The 13,124-nt window shown below is 45.3% G+C and overlaps 1 protein-coding gene and 1 non-coding gene across 3 annotated transcripts in view; both read left to right on the top strand.

Moving 5' to 3' along the window:
• The window catches only part of LOC136502754 (oxysterol-binding protein-related protein 1D), a 44,321-nt gene extending 41,073 nt beyond the window's left edge, over positions 1-3,248 (top strand). The window contains exons 7-8 of one of the 2 annotated variants that reach the window (XM_066498006.1): positions 1,204-1,548; positions 2,203-3,248. In XM_066498006.1, coding sequence (XP_066354103.1) covers positions 1,204-1,548; positions 2,203-2,367 — 510 coding nt within the window. In that variant the 3' untranslated portion in view covers positions 2,368-3,248. Of the gene's footprint in view, positions 1-1,203; positions 1,549-2,202 lie in introns of those variants that run through there. The other variant, XR_010770688.1, reaches the window with a different exon arrangement.
• On the top strand, positions 269-371 carry LOC136506372 (U6 spliceosomal RNA). The gene has a single exon (XR_010771581.1). It is a non-coding gene; the product is annotated as a U6 spliceosomal RNA (small nuclear RNA).
• Positions 3,249-13,124: the final 9,876 nt, after the last annotated feature.

The raw sequence follows: 13,124 nt of genomic DNA, 5'->3' as shown, positions 1-13,124 counted from the left end.
CATGTTTGCCATTTACTGATGTGCATATGTACTGCAGCTGGTGGATGCTGTCTTGTGGCTTGGTAATGTAGCACTGTGCCGACTTATCTCTCTGGTCGACAACTAATCATGACTAGTCACCTAGTCAGTGCCATGGTGACTAGGATTGACAAGACAACTTGATAACATTGCTTGGGAGAAAAATGCCTTGGCCACATGCAATGGCTGAGATTGCTGGGGAAAAACTGTTTAGAGTCAAATGGTTCTCGTTCTTAATCTTTACATTGTTGTATTTTCCGAGACATCCGTTAAAGTTGAAAAGTTCCAGAGGAGATTAGCATGGCCCCTGCTCAAGGATGACATGGACAAGAAAAAAATAACTTTACACTGTTAAGGCCCTTTTTGGTTGCTTTCACACTTTGCCACATGTTTGTGCAAAGGTTGACATGGTCACAGTTTTGGTTGTGAACAAATTGCTTATAAAAACTGTTGGCAACATTTGACAACAAACTTTTTTTTTTGAGGTAACATTTGACAACAAACTGAGTCTGACAGTTATCCCTAATAAAGAAAAAAATTTGGCTTGCCATGTCTTGCACTGTGTTAGTGGACTGCACTAACAAGATGAACCCAAAAGCTTAAGCCATCGGGAAGATGTAGGCAATCCACTTATACACTTCAACACCCCCACTCACGTGCAGCAAGAGACGAAGGCGCAAACGTGAGCCCACATGCAGCCAGAGATGAAGGCGCAGCGGAGGCAGAAATGAAGCCTTTGCCAGGACTCGAACTCGAAACCTCTGGCTTTGATACCATGTTATAGTGGACTGCACTAACCAGATGAACCCAAAAGCTTAAGCCGTTTGGAAGAGGTAGGCAATCCACTTATACACTTCAACACACTGAACCGAACACCAGCCGTAGACTATCAAACCTGCCTGCCTACTGCGGTCATGACGAAACAAGCCTTAAATGTTTAAGAAAAACTAAAGCACCTTTCTAGATATTTATAGAGAACTCTGGGTGGTGTTTGCTGATTTCTGAACCAGTTATGCGATTCATGTGAACCCAAGTTGTTTAGTTGGTTACCGTGTTAGACTTAGGCCAAAATTGAAGGGTAGGCTGTAAGTTAGCAGCAGTCTATTTGCAGCTGTACAGGCATTTGAATATCTATTTGATCAAGCATAGGTTTTGACACTTAAATTGTTCTAATCATTTGTGCAGGTGCATGGATTTGTGCAAGATAATAGAACAGGGCAAAAAGTAGCTATGTTAATTGGAAAATGGGATGAAGCTATGTATTATGTCCTTGGGGATCCAAGTGTTAAACCCAAGGGGTATGACCCAATGTCAGAAGCAGTTCTTTTATGGGAGAGAGACAAGTCTCTTAATCAGACACGTTACAATCTTTCTCCTTTTGCAATTTCTCTAAATGAATTGACACCACATTTGTTGAACAAGTTGGCTCCTACTGATTCTCGTTTGAGACCAGACCAAAGGCATCTGGAAAATGGTGAATATGAGATGGCAAATGCAGAGAAACTTAGGCTTGAACAACTGCAACGGCAGGTAACCAACAATTATATATGACTTGACATGGCCTTTTGTCTTGTGTCTTTCATAGGTTGTCAGGCAAAGATAACAATTGACATGTCTTGATAATATTTATTTGTTCATCTCATAAATAAAGTTGTTAGGAAATGCAATGTGGGTCTAATGCCCCCTTGGTTGTGAAGCTTTTCTTTCTGAATTATGTCAGCATGAATCGTCTTGGACTGATGATCACCATGTAAGTGTAAGCAAATAGAAAATTGGTGCAGTACTGGATCTGTGGATACAACACAACTGTAGTTCGTTATCGTTTATAAAAAATGAGCTCATTATCGTACAACTAGATGTGATCACCTGGAATAGGTAGAACAGAAGATCAAATTAAGTAATTGTTTTTAGTATGGACTGACTTGCTTAGAAATTAATTTATAAATTTAAAATACCTGTTTCTGATATGTAGCTGGTAACTAGACTCTTCCATTTCACGGAATTAGGACGGTAGGGATGGATGGACAGTTTGCTACTGCAGCATGTTACAAGGCACAATCTAATGGTTACATAAACATTCACATTAGTGGTGAACAAAAATCTTAGTTGGGTATTCAAGCTCATCCCTGACCAGTATTCTTTTTGCTCATCCTGGTGCTTTACCTCTCATGGTATACTTTGCAGGCTCGACAACTGCAAGAAAAAGGATGGAGACCAAGGTGGTTTAAGAAGGATGATGACGACAGTTACCGCTATGTGGGTGGATACTGGGAAGCGAGGGAGAAGGGGAACTGGGACGGTATTCCGGACATCTTTGGCCAGAATAGTTTGTCTCCATGGCTGCACTAACTACCCTTCTTCCCTATGTTATAGTAGTAGTATCAGAGTTCCCTATGTTATACTAGTGTATGTCCTCTAAACATTTGATGCAACTATGGTGGCAACAAGAAGTCAAAGCATAGTGTTTCCCCATTTCTTGGTCCTGGACACGGTCAACCTCGTGTCGGCCGGGGTTGGATGAGTGGGAAGGGATGTAGGTTTCAGTTTTTGAATTTCAGGACTAATTTTGTCTTGAAATGCAGCTAGTTTAAATTGGTTGTCTTGTCTATGGATGGTAGGCTTTGCCGCGCCCTCAACTGTATGAGCCATGTATGGAGTATCATTTATGGACTTTAGGGAATTTTAATCATCACATGACTATTGAACTGTTACAATCGAATTTACAGCACATAATTTGGATTTATTCCATAGTGACCATTGTGTATATTGCTGTGAGGTTGTTAGGGTTTAATCTTAGCTTGGTTGTTGAGGGTGGGTTAGATCAACATTGTAAATAGGTTGGCCGTAACATGTGGTTCACTTACGGCGGCGCGTATGGTTTGCAGCATCAAGTGGAGCCTGTTGGTTCTGCAAGCAAAACTTCATTGAATGGACTCATGTGAAATTGACCCTGTGCCGCATGGGACCAACTGCTAAATCAAACATGTCATTAGTGTATAAAGTGGATCTGAATTGTTTGTACTCTGGAGCTTTACATGGATGGTTTAGATGTGGTACATCCTATCACTATTGGTAACTTCTATTTGGGAGTATTATATGGAGAAAAATGGTTATATGACAATAAACCCTATACACCAATCTTTGACATGTCATTGGAAATTATGAGTTCAATTCATTGGTACCAGAGAAAATTCTTTACATGCCATTAGAACCTATACCAATCTTTGGCATGTTATTGGCAATTATGAGTTCTATTCATTGGAACCGATTTTAATTTTTGTTTCCTTGTAATCCATTGCAGTTATTTTTTGATAAAAGGCCAAAGGTTTCGGAGTTGAAATATCATCTATATTTTTTGCTGTTATTTTTCTACTATTTTTTTGGTATGTTTTCATGCTTTATCCAGATTTGGTGATATGGGTACCTCAAGTCAATTTGTGAGAAGAACTTAGCCCCCATTGAGTTGATCAAATAATATATTAATTCTTGGAAGAGAGTACTTATTCTTCACCGTGACTGCATTAAAAGGTCGGTGTTGTGGGGTCGAAACTGCGACAAGCATTGTTGTTCGAGGTGGTGTCAGAGTACGTGTCTCCAGTGGCTCGGATGAACTCAAGAACATAAGAATCACAGTGGGGACGCAATGGTTTATCTTGGTTCGGGCTAATCGGTGCCCTACGTCCAGCAACTGATGATCCTTCTACTTAAGAGCACCTAAAATTGGGGGTTACAATAGAGTGTACAGAAAGAGAGATTTGGTAGGGGTATTGCTCGGGCGGATCCTTAGGTCGCCTCGCCGCCGGTGGAGCCTTCCCCTCGTCGGAGAGGAGGAATACGATGGGTGTTGTGGAGGAGCTCTCGGTGCCCCTTTTTCGGTTGCTCTACTCTCGGTGCAGAGCTCAAGCGGATTGATGAGGAGTGGAATGATGTGTCTGAAATCGTCTTCCCCCCTCCAAGGATCTGACCTATCCCTTATATTTCGAGATAGGTCGGGTACATAGCAGTTTGGGGGTTTGAGTCTATGGTCTATATGTGTCAGAGTCCAGGAGGGTCTTGCAGCAACGCTTTGTGGACCGTGGCGATATTATGGAGCTGAAGAAGCCCAGGGCGTCGTCCGGCTGCTTTGTTCTAACATGCTGGGTGTCAGGCTATGTCAGCTTGGACCGACCTCCCCTAGGTGTGCCTTATGGAGGCTTCTTGGTGGCGATGAAGGTTGGCTCGAGGGGTTGATGCGTGAACCGGGAGCCCTCGAGCCCTTGGAGGCCGTGAAGGAACTTGTCTTCTTGTGTCATGCCTCGTGTGTAACCCTATCGGGGGAGCGGTTAGCAGAGCCGCGCCCAAGGGGCAGCGCAGGGGAGTCCTCGAGCCTTAGTAGCTCGGGACTTGTCTACTTGTGCCCGGGCCTTAGCTAGTGCCTAAGGCCGAGAGGAAGCCAAGGATCGGCTCTAAGCCTCCGTCGATCAGGAGCCTAGGGCTCGGGTGAGCACTCGAGCCTCGAGCATAGGTGGCGGGCTTGCTCGGGCTCGGGTTGATCCCTAGACCTAAGGGTGCGCGTGAGCGTACCCGATGGGTATAGCCCCCGAGCCCTTGGGCGATCCTGGGGGAATCGATCGGGGGGTCTGTCGGTCGGGAACCCTTGATCCTGAGACTTAACATACCCATATGTTAGGATCTCGTCAGGAGCCCCTGAGCCCTTCGTGGCCTTACTTGGCGAGATACGTGATGGCGACGAAGGGCTGAACTTGACCTTCTGGTGACCGAGCATGCCTTGGCGGGGTTGACTTCCACTAACAAGAACGTGATGCCCTTCGTGGCGCCCATCCCTAGTATGATGGGGGTGCTCGGCTATCGGGGTGAAAGCATTTAGGCCCCTAGTTGGGTTTTGGTGATTAATGATGACATGAGATTACTGTGACTAACGTGTGTTTTATAGAGGCAATTTAAGTTAGCTCATGGTAATGGTAACTAATTGGGCAACTATGGTTTTCATGCCCCTATCGATGGAAATCATTTTGGTTTTCAAAGGATGGATGATAAGGTTAAGGACGCATTAGTTCTAAGTGTCGTTTGGCGTTGGAGAGACACTTAGAGTAGTTTAAGACTTTGTTTTTTCCTTTGGCCATACTATTAAAGGGGTATGGACTAGTAGCTTGACCTAGGTGAGTCTAATGGTTTAGGTGTGGTGCACACTTGTCAAACTTAGCACTAGGTAGCTCAAGGATAGTCCAAAGATCATCGAAAGTCATTTTCATTCACGACGAATTTCGAATTGGATGTGATTAGAGGGTCAAATTAATGACCGGACGCTAGTGATGCTCTGACCGCACTCGGTCAGGGTGAGTTCGGTTAGTTGTTGGCGCGCGCTGCTCCTAATCAGTATCGGACTCGCACGCGTGCGCAACTGTAGCAGAGAGCGTGCAACACTCATGAAGGACCAGACACTGAGAACATTGTGACCTGACGCACCAGAGGCCATGTTCGGTCAACAACAATAAGCATCTAGAGACGAAATTTGTGGACCGGACGCGTCAGGTCTAGGTGGATCGGACGCTGCAGTGGGTCCGGTCTCTCTAATGGCCTCCTCTAACATGATGACGCCATGTAGTCGTTGGCTACTGACCGGACGCGTCTGGCCACTTTGACCTGAGCGTCCGGTCACCACGAAATGTTGAGTTGGACCCCAATGGGTATGTTTTGAAGTGGGTAGTATAAATACTTCTACTCGTCCAACTTAGCTCTCTTGTCCATTTGTTCAGCTGAGAAACACCTTTGGAGTGCAAGGGGGAGCAAGTGCCTAGTGGGGTGATTAAGATTTGAGAATCCAAGATTAAGGACCTCATTAGTGCATAGGGAGTAGTAAGTGTGCATCCACCTTGCTCTTTAGGCTTGTCTTGGTTAAGTAAGAGTTTGTGCTTGTTACTCTTGGTGATCGCTATCACCTAGACGGTTCGGTGGTGATTGAAAGCTTGGTGATCATTTGACGGGGCTTGTGGATGACCCAAGTCATGGTGTGAGCGGTTGTGGGTGATTCACCGCGACGAAGTGTCAAAGAATCAGCCCGTAGAGAGCACTTGATCCTTACGCAGATCAAGGGGGGCTACACTCTTGCTCAGGTGCTCCAACGAGGACTAGTGGGGAATGACGACTCTCTGATACCTCGGAAAAACATCGCCACGTTCCACTCCTCTTAATTTGAGGATTTACATTTGAGCAATTCAATTCATATCTTTACATTCTTAGAATTGCTATGCTAGAGTAGGATTGGAACCTAGGGTGTAAAACTTTTATGTAGTAGAACAATAGAAACACTTCTAGGCATAATGGGGTGAAATGGGCTAAGTGTAGGGCTTAATCATTGCAAGAAATTTAGAATTAGCCCAATTTAGTCCCCTCTTGGGCATCTTGATCCTTTCAATTGGTATCAGAGCCTCATGTTCCTTAAATTAGGCTTAACCACCTAGAGCAAGATGTCCCACGGGGATGGACCCCCTCTTGTCTTTGAGGGAGATGATTTTTCTTTTTAGAAAATTCGCATGGAGGCGTACCTAGAGGCTTTAGATGTTGGAGTGCTTATAGCCGCCTCACAAGGCTTTCCAAAACCTAAGGATCCCACCAACCTTCAAGGTGATGAGGTTCACTACGAGAAGTGGAATGCAAAGGCTAGAAACACCCTTTTTAGAGGCCTTTGCAAGGATGTCTTTAACCATGTACGGAACCACAAAGATGCCCATTCACTATGGTCGGGCATTTGTGCGTGCCATGAGGGAACCAAGAGTGAGCGTGAGGAACGCTATCACCGTGTGATAAAGAAGCTTAATTCATTTGAAATGTTTTCTAGTGAAAGTGCTAATGAAATGTATTCACGCTTGAATGTTCTTATAGAGGAGGTCAATAGGCTTGGACTCACTAAAATGCAACCATCCGATGTTGTGAGAAAGATCTTGAGTGTCCTCCCCATTGACAAATATGGGCATATTGTGATGGTGCTTCATCAAGGTGATCTTTCCACCGCTACGCCAACTCAAATATTGGGGAAGATCAATGCACATGAGATGTACATGCACATCACATCACAAGATGACTCTTCTTCCACCAAGAAGAAAGATTTGGCATTCAAGGCTAGCTAAGAGAAGAGGGGCAAAGCAAAAGTTGATCATGATATCTCAAGTGATGATGAGATTGATGATGCAAGCCTTGCCCTCATGGTGAGAAGAACCACCAAGATTCTCAAGAAGCTAAGCAAGAATGGTGTCAAGTTTGATGGCAGGAAGAAGAAATTCTTCACTAGTAGTAGAAGAAAACCCATCTTCGAAATAGATTGCTACAATTGTAGAGATCTTGGTCATCTAGCTCATCAATGCCCCAAACCCAAGAAAGACAAGTACAAGAAGAAGTATAAGGGCAAGAAAGATGACTCAAGTGATGATGATGATGAGAAGAAGAAGAACAAGTCATACAAGAAGAAGGATGGCAAGAAGAAGGAATTTCACAGAAGAAGAAGAAGAATGACAAGGCCTATATTGTTGGTGATTGGCTCACATACATTGAATCGTCAAGTGGCCCATCGACACCTAGGTCCGAGAGGTAGAGGCGTGGTTCTTAGCCACCTCCCAGACCATGAGGCCCGCCGCCAGTAGAGCACTTGGACTTGAGGGCTGCCATAGCTCGGTAGGTGCAGCAGCTTCGCTTTGTGGAGGTTGAGCAGTGGTTCCCACCTCAGCAGGACGAGAGGGCTTTAGAGGGTTTCTACATAGTGCTGCAGGAGGATTTCTATAATGCATATCTGAACAGTGGTGTAGCCTTCAGATGTTAAAGAGTGTGTCGTTTGGAGGCTATAGTGCTAGCTAGAGGAGAGTAGGTTTGTCCCCACCTCACTTTCCTGCATGGCTTAGTAGACCTCTTAGGGCAGACCGACGAGTACATTGCTAGTTGGGTCAGCGAGTTCTATGCCTCTCTATGGATCGCCCCCATTTACTTTGCTTTCAGATGATGTAACCATAGGTTGTACAACAACAGGGTCAGCGAGATATTGAGGATTCTAGAGTTAGCCACTAGGATTCACTAGATCTACTATGGACAGACTCAGCCACCGAGATGTCCTCATGATGGAGCAGTGCCACCCATAGACTTAGTCAGAGCCTGCTGTCGAGAGCCATTCGGAGAGGGTTCAAGGCGCACTCAAGGTGCCCTTATACCTATGGCTTGTCTCCTAGACGCAATCATGAGGAGGACCTTGCTTCCGAGGGGTGGCTACAGCGAGGGTTTGACTCGTATTCAGCTTTGGTTAGTCCACCACCTGATCTCTCAGACACCGTTTGATATTTGGGCCTTGATACTTTCAGAGATGGAGGACACTCTTGTAGAGAGCTTCAAGGGACACTATCAGCTACCGTATGCCCATTGGATCTGCTTTCTCATACTATAGGCCTATTCACATATACCTCCTGAGGTAGTGACTGACTGGTACTACTATTGAGTTCCCTGAGTACGACATGCGCCAGCTGATGGGTTATAGTATTGGGAGTAGGACACCGAGGCAGAGCCATCACCAGAGGCTAGAGGTGCTAGAGACAGAGGCCGAGCAGGGTGAGGCCATCAGGGCTTTGGCATAGTTAGAGCTTGCAGAATTGGAGGCATAGCCGGACGGTGAGGACAAGGATGACCTGTCTGATAGTTCAGACGAGGAATACCAGCCTATTCAATGGATGCGCCCACGGGCTCACGATAGAGAGGCCAGTGGTTCCAGCTTAGGTACACCTCAGCCACTGCAGATAGACCCTACTCTGATAGCGATACTTGACAGGATGCAGTAGGAGTAGACATGTCAGGCATAGGCCATAGCTGCAGCTCTCGCTAAAATGCAGACTTGGCAGGACCAGTTCCAGCATCAGTAGTAGGTCATTCAGCAGCAGCAACTATAGACTCAATAGCAGCTTCTTGGCTTCATGTTGCTTGTCCTTACCGCTATAGGGATTGCTCCTTATCGGCTTGGTTCGACTGTTACTTGTACCCTAGTGACTAGCTATATAGCCTAATGGGTTTTAGAGTCAGTATGGGGGGTATGACCCTAGATACCCATGACAGACCACATGGGCTATGCCCTCAGGGGCGGTCCAGCCCACAAGACAAAGCCTTGCGAGGCACGACTCTGCTCGGCGCCTTTCGCAAGACATCTGGAAGATATCCTGAAGATACTATGAGATCTGTTAGGATATGTATGATCCCAAGATTCCTGTAATCAATTATTACTTTCTGGTTATCTCTCAGATCTAACTGACTTGTAACCCTTCTCCCCGGACTATATAAGGCGGGCAGGGACCCCCTCCAAACTCACGCAATATCATATGATAGCTAATACAAACCAACAGACCACAAGAGTAGGGTATTACGTCATATTGATGGCCTGAACCTATCTAACTCGTGTGTCTCTGTTGCCTTCTTGTTCTTGATCTCACGCTCCTCTGCCGATCAATCTACCTTCGTGGGATACCCCTCGAAGGACTGCCGACGATATTCTGTGGACAGTTGGCATGCCAGGTAGGGATCTGTGTGCTGTTTCCTTGTCGAACAAGATGGCTTTTTCCATAGGCTCTTCATTCCTCCCACAGCCCGCCCAGATCTTCACGGTCGGATCGATCTCCTGGATCATCAACGCTGACGGAGTCAGAGAGCTCCTCGAGCCAGCGCAGATCGATTCTGTGCTGATCATCCCCGCACCTGTGACTGAAGATCTAATCTCGGAACCACCTCTAAGGTCGCCTTCATCAGCAACTCGCCGCCCGCTTCCTCGCTAGTAGAGGAGGTAGATCAACAACAACAATCTAATCGAGTCCATCGATCGGGTCGGTCTGAAGCTCGCCGATTGCTTCTCCATCGCTGAATCGGCTCTGGACACTTTGGTTCAACGCCGACCACCCTCCAATCTAAATCTATTGGAGGTGAAAGCATCTAGGCCCCTAGTTGGGTTTTGGTGATTAATGACAATACGTGATTACTGTGACTAACATGTGTTTTGCAGAGGCAATTAAGTTAGGTCATGGTAATGGAGATCGATTGGGCAATCAATGTGGTCATACCCCTACGATGGAAATCTTTTCAGTTTTCAAAGGATGGATGATAAGGTTAAGGATGAACTAGTTCTAAGTGTCATTTGGAGTTGAAGAGACACTTAGAGTAGTTTAGGACTTTGTTTTTCCTTTGGCCATACTATTAAGGGGGGTATGGACGGGTAGCTTGACCTAGGTGAGTCTAGTGGGTTAGGTGTGGTGCACACTTGCTAAAACTAGCACTAGGTAGCTCCAAAATAGCCCTTAGATCCAATGGAGTAAACTTCATTCACATATGATCGAGAGTTGGAAGTGAATGGAGGGTAAAATACTGACCGGACGCTGGCTTCGGTGTGATCGGACGCTGGCTCAGGGTCTGGCCAGTTCATTTGACCAAGGTGATTTCGTCTGGTGCGACCGGACGCTGAGAGGTGAAGTGACCGGACGCTGAGGGCCAGCGTTCGGTCGACTCCAGTAAGGTTCTAGAGAGGGAAAATTACGACCGGACGCGTCCGGTCAGTGCTGACCGGACGCTGGCCAGTGTCCGGTCACACTTTGATCACTAGAGTTCAGGGTGAACTGACCGGAGTGTCCGGTCAACATGACTGGAGCGTTCGGTCACCCCGTAGATGCACATAACGGTTCGTTTTTCAGCCCATGTTATAAATACAAACTCCATTCATGTGTGGGGGTACTTTTGCTCATTCCAACAGCTAAGAAACACCTTTGAGAGTGCCAAGAAGAGCAAGGTCCTAGTGAGGTGATTGAGATTTGAGAATCCCAAAGAGAGCCCTCATTAGTGAGATCAAGAGTAGCAAAGTGTGTATCCACCCTTCTCATTAGGCTTGTCGTAGTCAAGTGAGAGTTCATGCTTGTTAGTCTTGGTGATTGCCATCACCTAGATGGCTTGGTGGTGATTGGAGAGCTTGGTGATCATCCGGTGGAGCTTATGGATGACCCAACTCAAGTTATGAGCGGTTATGGGTGATTCACCGCGACGGAGTGTCGAAGAATCAACCCATAGAGAGCACTTGATCCTTGCACGGATCAAGGGGGAGCTACACCCTTGCGCGGGTGCTCCAATGAGGACTAGTGGGGAGTGGCGACTCTCCGATACCTCAGCAAAACATCACCGCGTTCCTTCTTCTCTCTTTACTTTGAGCATTTACTTTGAGCAATTCAATTCTTGTCATTTACATTCCTAGAATTGCCATGCTAGAGTAGGATTGGAACTTAGGGTGCTAAACTTTTATATGTTAGATCAATAGAAACACTTTCTAGGCACAAGGGGTTAATTAGGCTAACCGTAGAGTTTAATTATGGCAAAGAAATTTAGAATTAGCCCAGTTCACCCCCCCTCTTGGGCATCTTGATCCTTTGAATTGGTATCGGAGCCTCATGCTCACGTATTTAGGCTTAATCGCCTAGAGAAAGATGTCTCACAGGGATGAACCTCCTCTTATCTTTGAGGGGGTTGATTTTTCATATTGGAAAATTCGCATGGAGGCGTACTTAGAAGCTCTAGATGTTGGAATACTTAGAGCTGCCTCACAAGGCTTTCCAAGACCTCGGGATGCTACTAACCTACAAGGCGATGAGTTGAATTATGAAAAATGGAATGCAAAGGCTAGAAACACCATATTTAGAGGCCTTTATAAAGATGTGTTCAATCGGGTGAGGAACCACAAAGACGCCCATGCACTATGGTCGGACATTTGTGCGCTCCATGAGGGAACCAAGAGTGAGCATGAGGAACACTATCATCTTGTCATGAAAAAGCTCAACTCTTTTGAAATGCTTCCTAAAGAATGTGCTAATGAAATATATTCACGTTTGAATATTCTTGTAGAGGAAGTCAATGGGCTTGGACTTACTAAAATGCAACCATCCGATGTTGTAAGAAAGATATTGAGTGTCCTTCCCATTGACAAATATGGGCATATTGTGACCGTTCTCCATAAAGGTGATCTTTCCACCGCTACACCGACACAAATCTTGGGAAAGATCAATGCTCATGAGATGTATATGCATATCACGCCACAAGATGGCTCATCCTCTACCAAGAAGAAAGATAAGGACTTAGCATTCAAAGCTAGCCAAGAGAAGGGTAAAGCAAGACTTGAGTATGAGAGCTCAAGTGATGATGAATTTGATGATGCAAGTCTTGCTCTCATGGTGAAGAAAACCGCCAAGATGCTAAAGAAGCTCAACAAGAGTGGCATCAAGTTCGATGGCAAGAAAAAAAGTTCTTCACAAGCTCTAGAAGGAAGCCAATCTCCGAGATGGATTGCTACAATTGTAGAGAACTTGGTCATCTAGCTCACCAATGCACAAAGCCCAAGAAAGGCAAGTTCAAGAACAAGAACAAGGGCAAGAAAGATGACTCAAGTGATGAAGATGAGAAGAAGAAAGATAAGCCATACAAGAAGAGAGATGGCAAGAAGGACTTCCACCAGAAGAAGAAGAGTGGAAAGGCATACATCGTCGGTGATTGGCTCACGGACATTGATTCATCAGTGGCTCATCCGATGATGATAGTGACAACGAGAAGGTGGCCGCCATTGTTATTGACTCATCATCTTCACCGCCACCACCGCCATCATCCTCTACACATCTATGCCTTATGGCCAAGGGTGAACGCAAGGTATCAAATGATGGTGATAGTAGTGGTGATGAACATGCTAGTAATGATGATAGCGATAGTGATGATGATGAATATGAATCACCTTCCTATGATGATCTTGCTAGATTGCTAAAACAATACACTAAGATCATTATAAAAACTAGAGCTAAGAATGAAAAGCTAGAGGCTAAAAATGATGCACTTTTAGCAAAATGTGATATAGCCGAAAAGGCTAGTGTTGAGCTTAGAGAAGCAAATGAAGCTATGTCATCCAAACTCAAAGAGCTCAAATCTTCTAAGAAAGAGCTTAAAGATAAACATGATAAACTTGAAAGGATGCATAAAGAGCTCATCACTAGCCATAATGTGCTAAAATATGAATATACTACTCTCAAGATTAATCATGATAATCTAGTTATTGCTCAAGAATATTTATT

The sequence above is a fragment of the Miscanthus floridulus genome, chromosome 14, assembly GCF_019320115.1.
Source record: "Miscanthus floridulus cultivar M001 chromosome 14, ASM1932011v1, whole genome shotgun sequence".
Taxonomy (NCBI): Eukaryota; Viridiplantae; Streptophyta; class Magnoliopsida; order Poales; family Poaceae; genus Miscanthus; species Miscanthus floridulus.
Note: the sequence above shows the minus strand (reverse complement) of the source record. Positions and strands in the feature narration are given on the sequence as shown.